The following is a 12,802-nucleotide window of genomic DNA, read 5'->3' on the forward strand; positions in this document are numbered from 1 at the left end:
TCCTCTTCCATCAAACTGTGAAGGTGTGCCTCGTACAATATATATTGGTCTTTACCATCATTTTTAATGGCTACACAATATGCTGTGGAAAAGACATGCAATTTATGGCCCCCTTATCAAAAATTCCAATCATTCCCAGTGCTTTGCTGTTCTCTATAAACAGCCCTGCAACAAACATCCCAATACATACATCTTTGTTCACTTGTCCAATTACTTCCTGAGGGAAATTCCCTAGAAACAGAATTGCTGAGTCAGAATTTAAACATTCTTAAGGTTTTTGATAGGTCTTGCCAAATCCTCCTGCAAAAGGCTGTACAAATTTACATCTCCATCAACAAAGTATGAGATTGCCTATACCCAAAACCCTCACAGAGCTCACTCCTCCTAAGACTCACCAATTGGTTGCTAGAAAAAGAATTCTAGTAAGCCTAAACATTTACATACTTGCAGGCAAAACACAGCAATACATTCTTGAAGCTGACACCTAATTCTTTTAAATTCTGCCAACTTTTAGGAATGCTCTTCATGTTTGTTTTTTCCGTAATTTTTTCCAATAGCAATAGTTTATGATGAAATGAGGAAAGAAAGTTTTTCTCCTTTTTTCTCTACTCTGTAAATAAGGACTTGCCCAAGACAAGACTGCAAGTCCCAGTTAAAAACTATGGAGAGACAACATTCCAATTTGCTCAGAAATCTAGGGATTTTCTCCCACGCCAAAGCAAAGAGTGGGTTAACATGTCACTGGCCCAGAGTTCACTGCCCTCATTCACTGGTGAGTATGTGCTTCCAGATCCTGAAAATTAATGTCAAATTATGAGTTGTAAGCCACTTAGAGGGATACTTTCACCCATCCATCCATCTATCCATCCACTGATCTCTTTAATAAATATATATTAAGCCCATACACCACACAAGGTAGAATGGGGTAGGCTTATTTATTCATTCACTCAACAAATATTTATTAAGTGACTGCTCCATGCCAAACACTATTTTAAGCACTCAGCATCAAGGCTGTGCTCTTCAAATACACTTCGGTAGAGAGCCTCCGTGTGCTGGTTACAGTGAATGACACATGGTTTCGGGTTACCAAAAGTGATAGGAAGACAAGAATCACACTAATTACTCTTCCCTAATTTCAAACTGAATTTAGCATATATGCATGTCAAAAGCATTCCATAAACAGAAGTCTTTCATGGACCAGAAACCTTTCCTTAGTTTGAAAGCTTTTTATTTTTTTCTTTCATATCATTAGCATTCTGCAATGCTTTTTTTTTTTCCTCTACATGAAAAATAGTTTCTAATAGAGTTTCAGAATCTTGTTTTCCTCAGGACCTGCTAGTTTTACCAAGCATTTTACCCAAAATAATATTTCTTCTGTCAAATATTTGGCATGATTTTTGGGTAATGTTCCATGACAGCTGAATGAGTATACACTATCAAAATGCATCCTTTCCCCCTATCTCTATAATTAAATTTAAAATTAACATGCTGCTTTCTCATGCTTCGTTCTGTTACGCTGGCCTCAATTTCCCTTGGTTCCGAAGCCTATCGGTTATGAATATGTATTAGCTTTTGCTGTCACACCCTGTGAACGTCTTCTGGAGCAGAAGATTAGGTATGCTATTTCGAAACGGCTGCATCAGTTTAAATCATCCCCTGCGATGTTCACCTACCAGTGAACTTTCATGAGAGACTGAACTACGGAACAGGAGACCTAGTCTGCCAGCCGAGGTTCATATAGCCTTTTTTTTTTTCTTGCTTCAATGAATTTTAGTCAGTTTTAATTTTTATTTACAGTATGATATCAACGATTCAAGAGCTCGCCAGTCTGAATGGAGTTAAAAATTACTGACTAACAAAGACAGGCAAATGGACGCCCTCAAGCACCATACTACTTCTGCCCAACCAAACTTCGCACTTCATATCCTCTGTCCAGAAAACTAATCTCCCTTTGGGCACTTGGGTGGCTCACGTGGTTGGGCATCTGCCTTTAGCTCAGGTCATGATCCCAGGCTCCTGGGATTGAGCCCCATGTCAGGCTCCCTGCTCAGAGGGGACTCTGCTTCTCCCTCTGCCCCTCCGCCTGCTCGTTCTCTCCCTCTCTCTCCTTCTCTCTCGCACTCTGTCCCCCCCCTCAAATAAATAAATAAAACCTTAAAATAAATAAATAAATAAATAAATAAAACTTTTCTCCCAACTCACATTTACCTGCCACAGTGATACCCTTCCCTCAGATGGTAGCTTGGATGTTACTTCCTCCAGGAAGTCTTCCAGGAGGTCCCTCCCAAATGCAAGCAATGTGTTCCCCCAACATTGTTCTTTTCCTCAGAGCACTAAGCAGTTAACAGAGTAACTGCGAGTTCACTTGCTGGCATACCCTTCTGTGAGGGAAGGCCCGAGTCTAAGTGGTTTTCAACCACCACAGGATAGACATCAATAAGTGCCTGTTGCTAGAATGAGGAAATGAATGAATATATTTTTAATATGCTCTTCCATGTTGCAGAAGAGATGTTCATCTGTTTTACTAATAACTGCAGTTTGAGAAGGAGGCCAGAATAATGAACAATGGTCAAGTTATAGAATAATACTGTATAAAATGTGGGAAAATCAGAAAGAATTCCAAGTAAAGTTTAGGGTTGTTCACGATGAGAAAAGGGACAAAAATGGTTATCAGACCACTCTGAGCAATGGTCTGGCTCTGCCCAAAACTCAGATGGAGCTGGACAAATGCCTTCATTTAGACTTTTATTTCCCTGCCTGTAAAATGAAGGCAATAAACTAGTTCTCTAAGTCTCTCTCTTAACGCTAAAACCCAGTGAAAGGAAGTTGATGGAGAAGCACTACTTAGTAGAGGATCAAAGTATTTATTAAAAGCACTGCTTTTAAATTCAGCATTATTTAAATTCAGCATTGTTAGACACACATTTAGAGCAGCACCACGAAATTTGTAGGTTATTAAGATATACTGACATTTTAATGACATTTATCTTTGCACTGAATTATGGTACAGATAAGGTGCCCACGGAGCCATTTGTTCTGCCTTACCCAGCTACAAGCGCAGTTCTATTTTCCCGTAATTGAGACCTTGATACACACAAATACACACATTTTTCATTTTAGAATATGATTATGCACTGTTCTGCGATTTTCCTTTTTTTTCACTGAACACTAAATCTGACAATTTTATATGCCTGACTTATTCTTTTTAATAGCTGAGTAGTAGGCACATACCATAGTTTATTTATCCATCCACTTATTGACAAATATTTGGGCTGTTTTAAATAGTCCACTTTGCTGACAATGTTACGGTGGGTATTCTTATACAGATATTTTTTCTGCACATGTCAGTATTTAGGATAGCACATCAAATTGGAATTGTTCCTTCAAAAAGGACACATTTGATACATTTTACGTTTGATACATTCTAGAAAATTGCCTACCAAAAAAAAGCTTTGACAATTCACAGTCTCGACAATAGTACCCATTTCCCAGATTCTTCGCCAACAATATAGATTAGTAATCTTTTTAATCTTTGCCAAGATGATGAATGAAAAAGGTCTTTTTTTATTAAAGTTTCGAATCAAATTCCTAATAAGTTTGAGGGTCTTTTCACATGGTCAGCGGCATTTTTCCTTGAATGCATAAAATATGATAAAATATGTAAACATAGTCTATGTAGAATAGAACTTGATGTGATATGTGTATGTGCATTTATGGGTAGAAATGAATAAAAATACACTGGAAAGATGCAACATGAGAGCAGGTAGCAGAACAATGATAAAGGGGACTTTGATGTGTGACTTGATTTTTTACAATGAGAATAGTATATTCCTTCTAACTTCGCTTTAATAACTAAAGGCACTGTTAAATAGGAATCATAAGGATGAGTGAAATTGTATTTCACTGGCTATAATCTCTTTTTCTCTCCCTTCTATTTCCAAGAAATAACCCTGCTTCTTTATTTATTGTATCCACTCCAGTTGTTTCTCTACCCCCTTGAAAAATTTTCCTAAGCTCGGTCTTAGGCACTCTGCTCTCTCCTCCAGATATCTCAGCTGCACCCATGGTCTCCACTCTCTCGAATCTGTGGATCTCATCTGACTTCTCTCTGCCTGCCTGAGCCTTCTACTTGGCTTTAAACAAATAACAGCCTCATACTTAGGACATCTGCAATGAGAGCAACAGAACATGCAAGAAGCTACAGTTAAGTGTGAACAGAAGCCTGGTAAGGTGCTAATCTAGCCTGGCTGGTGAGAGAAGACGTTCTTGAGAGAATAGTATTGAAATATGAAGTAGGAGTTTGCTGGGAAATTGTGGGGTGGGGGCAGGAATATTCCATGCCGAGCCCAGGACTTGATAAGTCCTAAAACAGAAATACTGTTAAATCATTCAAATAACTAAAATATGACCGTCATGACGGAACAATAAATCCAGACTAAACACTTGTGGGGAGGTGGGACCGGATTGGATGAGAAGGTAAGAGTTCCCCTGAAAGAACAGATGTTACGTATTCTTTACAGTACTAGGGAAGAATGTAGAAAAATAAGTTTTAGACGAGAGTGAAGGAAAATATTTTCCGGTATCTCTAGGGCCAAGAATCACTTTGGCTTCCAGGCTCTAAGGTCTAGCAGGTGTACAGAGAGAGAAACCCCTAGACCGTATAAATGTGGTCAGAAATGAGGAAGTGGAACAGATTAGTAGGATACCATGAAAAAGGTCCAAACAAAACAGCATTGTCCAATAGGACTTTCCGCAGTGATGAAAACGTTCTATAATCTTAACAGTCCAATATGATAGCTACTAACCACATGTGGCTACTGAGTACTTTAAATGTGGCTGGTGCCTGTGAGCAACTGAATCTTTTATTTTATTAAATTCTTATTTTATTTCACTTTAATTTAAATAACCACATGTGGATGTCTTATTTGGTGAAGGTCCAACTCTTGATTTTGGCTCAGGTCATGATCTCAGGGTCCTGAGATTGAACCCTGCATTAGCCTCTGCACTTAGTGTGGAGTCTGCTTGAGATTCTTGCCCCCTCTTCTCCTCCCCCTGCTCTCTCTCTCAAATAAAGAAAGAAAGAAAATCTTTTTAATAAATAAACAAATAACCACCTGTGGCTCATGGTCACCATATTGGACAATGCAGGTCTGATCTCAGAAGTGTTGATTAGGGAAGAATGCATGCACACATGGATGGTGGAAGAGTAGAGGAAAAGAGTGTCCTTGGTAGTCCTCAGCAGAGAACTCTGGTGCCCAGAGAGTCCAGATTTAATAAAGGTCATATCCATGAAATGGTGGGAAGACACGATGAAGCAGGAAAAGACCCTGAGGGACTTGTGGAGGTGTGAAGCCAGAGCCTTGGGGGAAAGTTGGAAATCATGAAGGGGGATAATCCAGAGGCTTCTTATTTCTAGCAGTGGAGCTGGTGGGGTCTTCTGTCATCACTGAGTGTGCTATACCTGGCAACAAATGACAAATGTGCAGCCAAAATGGCACAAATTACAGTTCTTTAGTTGTCTGTTTTCTTCATGTTTCTTTTTTTTAAGTCTCAGGAAATTTGAAAAAGTAGGCCATGCCCTTGGTCTACAGGTCTGGCAAAGTTGACACACTACAAATGAATAGCCGACAGACATTCTGCTGTCTTTCCCTCACCCTTGTCACAAGTGTTTTGGTTGCTTTCTCTGCTCCCGACCCGGCCAAGCTCAAGGTTAAAGTATTTGTTCACCTAAAGCACTCTTCATCACCCTCTCTGATCCAGATCAATTTTTATAAGCACCTGCTCCAAAAAGCACACAGAGAAAATTGGAAAGGGCACGAGGCTGTTAGAACTTGTCACAAAATTCAGCACAGAGTCAGTAGTGCTCAAGAAGAGCAGTTTTTCATATGTGTTGACACACAACCTCCTCACTTGTGTTTTGGTGGTGACATTGTTTGCTAACCTCAACCATGAATGCTAGCAAGTCCGACAAAACCGCCAAAGAATCTCTGTCATCCCCAATTGTGCAAGCTGCAGTGGTATCGGGTTTGCTTCGTGCTATCACCTGAATGCCTGGGGGGGGGGGGGGGGACTTTGCTGATTTTCTGCTGTCATCAAAAATGGGGTTTTTGATCCCACTAAGAGAGCTGGGGTGAGACATGCTCTGACCGGCTGCCTTTGTTTAACAGGCATGAACGGACTGAGCAGGTACTATATAAGACTTACAGATGGAGCTTTACCTGTTTACCTTCTCATAAGCCTCCACTGAGATGCCCTTAGAAAGGAAAAGATAATAAAAAAAGCAATAGATTATTCTTATCTTTTCCTTTCTTTCTTCCACCTTTTCTCTGCATTGATTTTATTGTAGGAGCTGTTGATTATCTGCTGATTGCACAGTAATTCCAAGTTACCAGGGCAGAGCGCCTGTGTGCTGTCAACTTCACATGCTCGTTTTGTTAATGAAGTCCTTATCCTACTGGATTCCCGTTCCTTAAAGCAACTTTCCAAAGAGAGGTTGCCTTGCAGCCAGTGGGAGCCGTGCCATACAATGGGCTGGAACATTGACAGTCTGTCCCTGGGCCCTGGCTCTGCCCCATGGGGTAATTCAATAAAGTATTTTTGAGCTTCATTCTCCTTGTGTGTAAATGGAAAATAAAAATGTCTACCCCGCCTACATTCCAGGCTGGTGAGAGGATCAAATAACAGGATACCTACAGAAGTGCTTTGTAAAATCTTAACCATACTTGAAAGATAATAAATTTTTATTCATCATTTTTGCCTCCACTGATTTCTAGAGAGAGTTTTAGTTCAGCTACAATGAAGGTACTGAGGCGGTTGAACCGAAAAAGCAAAGATAAAAGAACAGGAGTCATATAATGAAAATAGCAGATAATTAATTGTTCCAGAAAAATCTACGTTAACGATAGTGGTATCAATTGAACACTACATTTAAACTTCCTGGCAGTTAAGGCAAAACACAAAACATTGTTAGGCACATGATTCTCCTTCATCTATGAAATGAGGCATGTTGGTTTATTAGGTGAGATAGAACTTGCCCTACCATTAAATGCTTAGGATCATGGATGAGACTGTGTTCTGGGCAGACACCCATGTACACTTTCGGTTGTCCCTGCAGTCGGAATGTGAGCTGGGCTCACAAAACCCTTCCCCACGTGCTCCTTCATGCTCTCCCTCCTGCTACTAGCTTGATGCTTGGCAATCATGGAAGGTGGGAGAGGGAAAGAGCCTGGACACCTGAATCCTTACTTGGAGCTGCCCGCCAATTAGAAATATCTACTTTCTACTTTATAGGAGCAAGAAATAAACCTCTATCATGTATGAGCTATTATATTTTTTTTACACAGTTTCCACACCCTATAAAAATATAGATTTTCTAATTTGGGACTTTATTGGATAACAGTTTTTAACTATCAGTTTTACCTAAAAAAAATATTAAATGATCTTCATGGACTGTCTCATATTTTATCAGAGGCAAGCAAAATCTAATGGTTCTGAGGAAAGGGAATTAAACAAAAATAGGAGATTTTATTTGTGTTGGGATGGTAACGCCTGGAATAGAAAAGAAAGAAATAAGAGACAAGAATATTTCTGGAACACCTGTCTGTTTGGGGACCTTACTAGTGAAGATACAATGAGCATTGAGAAGGCTCAGAGAAGACTGGAGCCTTAATGAACTGGGAGAAATCCTGACAGTTCAGAAAGAAGGACAAATAAATAAGAGAAAGGTAGGAAAGAACTAAATCTGACTTTTTGTATTCCCTTGGAGTCTGCCTGGCAGGGTCTCAGCTTTGTCCTGTGGGAGCAAGGAAGCATCATTCATGGGCTCTGCTGTACAATCTGTCTATAGGCAGGTTCTTGGGAATTTCATAAGTACAATCAAGCATGAGGATATCATAAATTCTGTGGATTTAGTCATTTTATTACATCTCGAGCACAATTTTCAGAACTACAGATTTGCCTCCTGAACTTCTCTAGGCTTTTCAGACTAAGTTAGCATAAGTGTATCATGTAGATTCTATTTACTCACAAGATAGTTTGTTCTGAGATCCTCCCTGAACTTCTCTGGGGACTTCCTGCTGGAATTTTTGCTCTGCCTTTATCAATGTTTTGGCCCTTCCTACTTTGAGCATAAATAGCTCCCCTTTTGCCTGTGGTTTAAATATCATTTCTAGCTATTTAAGCTAAAGATTTAGTAGGGCTTGGGCAAATGGCAGCGTGAAGTAGATGGTAGGGCTAGCCCCTGGCTCTGGGCCCAACCTTAGCCAGAACAGATATTTCAGGAGATGATATACAGACACAGTTGCTGTTGGAAGTAGGTCAGGACCCAACCCAGTGAGTCCAACAGTGTAGACAAACTACAGTCCCAAGCCAAATAGATAGCAAGGCACCCAGGACCAAAGAACAGAAAGCCCTGGCATGCAGAGATCAACAATGGAGAATTCAAGGAAAGAAATGCTCAGAAACCTACATAGCCAGATTCTCAGAAGAAACTCAATATATGACAGGTCCCAATGGGGATTTTCCAAAACTCCATTTCCTTTGGGCAGAATTTCCACCTATAGGCATTCCTATAACATCATCAAACCATAGCCATCTTTCTTTAAATAATAGCTAGCTTTTGAAGTATTTAAGAAAATGTAAAATATGGTTGACATCAAAATAATATGAATGTCCAGAGACCATGTTATTTCTCTAAGCATTACAAGTGCAACAGGAAAGTTTGAGTAACAACCATTTTACAATTCTATGAATAATACAAGTTTCAGTGCCCTCAAGTTGATATAAGGCTTTTTGGATACCATCACTTGAAAGAAAATGAAATCCACAAATTACTTTTCTAGTACTTCTACCCAGGTAATTTCTTCATTCCAAAGATAAGGATTAATTTAAAACAAAATAAAGTAAGATGTAAAAAAATGAAGAAAAAAAAAAAAAAGATAAAGATGGGGCGCCTGGGTGGCTCAATTGGTTAAGCGACTGCCTTCAGCTCAGGTCATGATCCTGGAGTCCCAGGATAGAGTCCCACATCAGGCTCCCTGCTCAGCAGGGAGTCTGCTTCTGTCTCTGACTCTCCCCCCTCTCATACCCCTCTCTCTCTCTCATTCTCTCTCTCTCTCTCAAATAAATAAATAAACTCTTAAAAAAAAGATAAAGATGAGGATCAAGACATCAATCAAAAGCTTTCGAATGCTAATAAAATAGGAAGTAGGAGAAAGAAAAATGAACCCTTTGTACTCTTCTAAATGAATTTGTCTTTGCAACTCATTGCTTCCACTTCCTAGCACAACTAAAAGGAATGCAGAAGCATAGTTGTGTTATTCAAAGTTTAATTTCCTTTAGGAAATGTATGAGTTAGAATCAAGAGAATGTTAGAGGCCATGTGGTTCAACCTCTACTCACTGAATATATAATACCTACGTTAACTGAGCACTTATTCTGTGTCAAGCATTCTTCTGAGTATTTTCCAGATACCATTGTATTGAATCTTCATCACAACCTTATTATCCCCACATTAGAAATAAAGGAAACTGAGGCGTAAAGAGCCTGACGGATTTGCACATAGACACATTGTAAAGGCAAAACTGGGATTTAAATCCAAGAAATCTGATTCCTAGAGCTTAAACGGTGATTCCAAGTCATTTATACCATCCTACGATAAATGTAAGCATTCCTTGCTTTATTCCCAAATGTTGCTACTAAGATTTATATGGTATGTGCGTTTCATTTGGAAACATATGTGACACATTCAGTACACAATTCAAAGACCCAACTTCCCATTTTTCAATTAAGGATATGGACTTTATATATGACAACTCTTTGGCCCCAAATAAGCAATCTGGGTACCAAAAACAAGGTAAGACATAAAGTGATCTATTGCCAGAATCTGGGCATTTCCAAGAGCATGTCTTTAGTGATTGGAGTACAAATCACTGCCTTTGGAGTCCGTGTTGCAGGACAGCGACTGAGGGCGATTTTTCCTTTTACAGAAATCTACACCTGTGGCCTGTGGGCCTAACACTCATGACAGATGGACTGAACTCCACTGAAACCATCTCGTGTATCATTCTTCTCTAGGTCTCCACGCTGGGCTTGGAAATCATATTGTCTCAAGGGCCTAACTTTTAGTCCTGGCCAAACATTTGCCATTGGGTTATTCTATTCTGTGTCTGTTGAGCCTGTTAAAAATGGACAGACGTCATTTTCTCTGGAAAGTATGTCTGCAAAGCTCAATTCCTTTTTTAAAAACTGTCATTAGATTTTTCTAGGTTCATGCAAGCTCCGAATTGCAATCTATTCTCCCTCTGTAATACCTGCTTTTCCAACTGGTAATTTCAAAATAAGTGATCCAGTCTTTGAAACATTTAAAGTAAAAAACAAAAACGAAAAACAGAACAAAACAAAAAACCCACAAAACCCAAAAACAAAAAATAAAAAACCAACAACTCTTGCGATTGATTACCCCATTTCACTGGGTTCACTCCAGGCTGATCAGTGGTTTGAAGAGAACACCCACCCTAACTTCTGTAGCAGTTTCACTCTCTAACATATCGCCTTTATAATGTCGACTCTCCTAACAGGCCCTAGAATTCAGATTCTTTGTGTTCTTAGCAGAACAAACCGCCACATTTCTGTTCATTCCAGAATCAAAGCTGTCATAGTCTGCTGTCACGTGGCTCTGAATGTCCTCAAGCTGTCAAAATGTTTGCTATGTCTATCAAAATATGCCAAATTCATTTGGGGCGTTGGACATGAGCAGCACTGAAATTTTGCGGACAAATGGGGTTGGATGAATAGCAGAAATATGACAATTAAAATGAGAAAAGCATAGGGCAGAGCATGTCTTTGCTACTAAATAGGTTAGATTATATTATAAAGGAATGATTGATATACGTGAGATGTTAATTTATTATTACAGGTAGAATCTAACTTATTATGCAAAACAGGACATTGGCAGACTTTTTCAGTAGTTAGCAACTTTTGGGGGGGAGAGATAAAGATTAAAATTTATGCCAATTACAGATGGATATAATTGTTCATTTCATCATGCTTTATTAATTTCGAGGTGGTATTCCAAAATGTTGTATGTCTGTTTCAAATTAATGTGGATATTCCCAAGCACCCTCAGAGGATCTTCTGAAGTCCTGAGACCATATTTTAGCAAACATAATGAAGTAGAAAGCATGGCGGCTCATGTCCACCTAAATTCTGCTGCACCAAAGAGCACTTCTTCCTATCCGCGTGAGAAACTAAAAATCATTCTGATGTATGCTGTTTACTGTGCATAGCTGCAGAATTCCAAATTAATTAAGATAGAGAGAAGTTATTCATTTATAGGTAAAATTCCTAAGGCCTGTTTTATATATAGAATTAAAAGGAGAACTTTAAATTTCGTGTTGATTGGCATTGCCCCAGTATTTACCCAAAAAAGTGGGAGACTGGTCCTTCGCCCAGGATCTTGGGACAGCGAATTGCCAAAATTAGCTTTGAAAAGGAGCTGTGTCACTTGGAGTGAGGCAGGGGAGACTGTTTGCAAACTGCCTATTTGCATCCCCAGCGTTCTCCTTGAGTGCCCCATGCAAGGACAGTTGTACTGGGAGTCACCTTAGAGATCCCGCGTTCCCCACGCACAACCATAACTTCCGGGTTTCCGGCACTGTGGTAATCTCTAAGGAAAATTTCGTCCAAGAATTCATCCTTCCTTAATGGCAATGATATCCAACAGCAGCAACTGCAAACTAAGTCATATTATTTGGCCCAAAGAACTGAGGGATAAAGTCACTCTGGTATTAAATGCAAGTCCAACCGATTCAATTCCCTGTTTGAACCATTGACTCTATCAACAATTTTAAGAGAAAAACCTGTTTCACCCCAGTCTTCATGAACAATTCAAACTCTCCAGTAAAGAAGATTAAGGCTTACCTCAAAGGCACTCTGTATTTTGAGAAAGTCGCCCACACTGAGTTGATTTTCAAGCAGGGCTGAGCAGGGGTCTTGGTCTGTGGCAGCTCCTGCTCTCCCGGGGCTCTCTGACCCGGGCTGGGGCGCCTCGTTCAACTCAAGTGCATCCTGGTAACTCATAACGGCTTCACCTCTTTTCAGCTGCGTTCAACTACTTGGACGCTTTTTTTCCCTTCAACAGGTGCCTTTGAAAAGAAACCCAGTTTAGCAACAGAATTTCAAAATGAAAGCACATTACAAGGCAGACAATGAGGAGGCAAAATGTTTGAGCCTAGAGGTAAGGAATAAAAGCCCTCGACCCCCACCCTTCTTTAATTCCACAGTTTACTTTCAAAATCTACAGTCGAATCCTTTTAAAACACCCTCCTTACATTGTGTTTAATCTGGCTTGATTAAAAATGCATGAAGCTTCCCCCATGTTTATACCAACTGATGGCAGAACACAGCTTCTAAATCTCATTTTAAATGCATTAGAAAAGCAACTTCTCAAAATCTCTTTGGCTAACCTTGTTTCTATTAACATGTTGGGGTTTTAAACTCCATTTTCTTGTATGACGCAGCTGTAAGGGCTTCTGTCCCAGTAAAGGGCTTGCCTCTGAAGGCCACCTTCCCAGCAATGTGCAATTCTTTGTTTTCATCTGTTCCTGCTGCCTTTGTATGTTTCCTGGCAACCAAAGTCAAGCCAACTAAAACTTTTCCTTCACCAGCACCAACCCCCACCCCCCAACTAATTACTGACCTGAAGGTCTGAATATGTGACGTGAATGTTGGGTTTTTTTAAAAGGACCATTCACCTCACTTATTTTAATTAAACTTCATTGCTATATTATTTAAAGGCAAGTTT

The 12,802-nt window shown here is 39.7% G+C and overlaps 1 protein-coding gene across 1 annotated transcript in view; it reads right to left on the minus strand.

Moving 5' to 3' along the window:
* Window positions 1-12,541, minus strand: part of WDR49 (WD repeat domain 49) — a 124,254-nt gene extending 111,713 nt beyond the window's left edge. Inside the window, exons 1-2 of the mRNA XM_026499147.4 lie at window positions 12,465-12,541; window positions 11,920-12,143 (exon numbers count right to left, since the gene is read on the minus strand). Coding sequence (XP_026354932.2) covers window positions 11,920-12,078 — 159 coding nt within the window. The 5' untranslated portion in view covers window positions 12,079-12,143; window positions 12,465-12,541. The remainder of the gene's footprint in view (window positions 1-11,919; window positions 12,144-12,464) is intronic.
* Between the last annotated feature and the right edge of the window lie 261 nt (window positions 12,542-12,802).

Source organism: Ursus arctos, unplaced genomic scaffold, assembly GCF_023065955.2.
Source record: "Ursus arctos isolate Adak ecotype North America unplaced genomic scaffold, UrsArc2.0 scaffold_4, whole genome shotgun sequence".
In the NCBI taxonomy this organism is placed as follows: Eukaryota; Metazoa; Chordata; class Mammalia; order Carnivora; family Ursidae; genus Ursus; species Ursus arctos.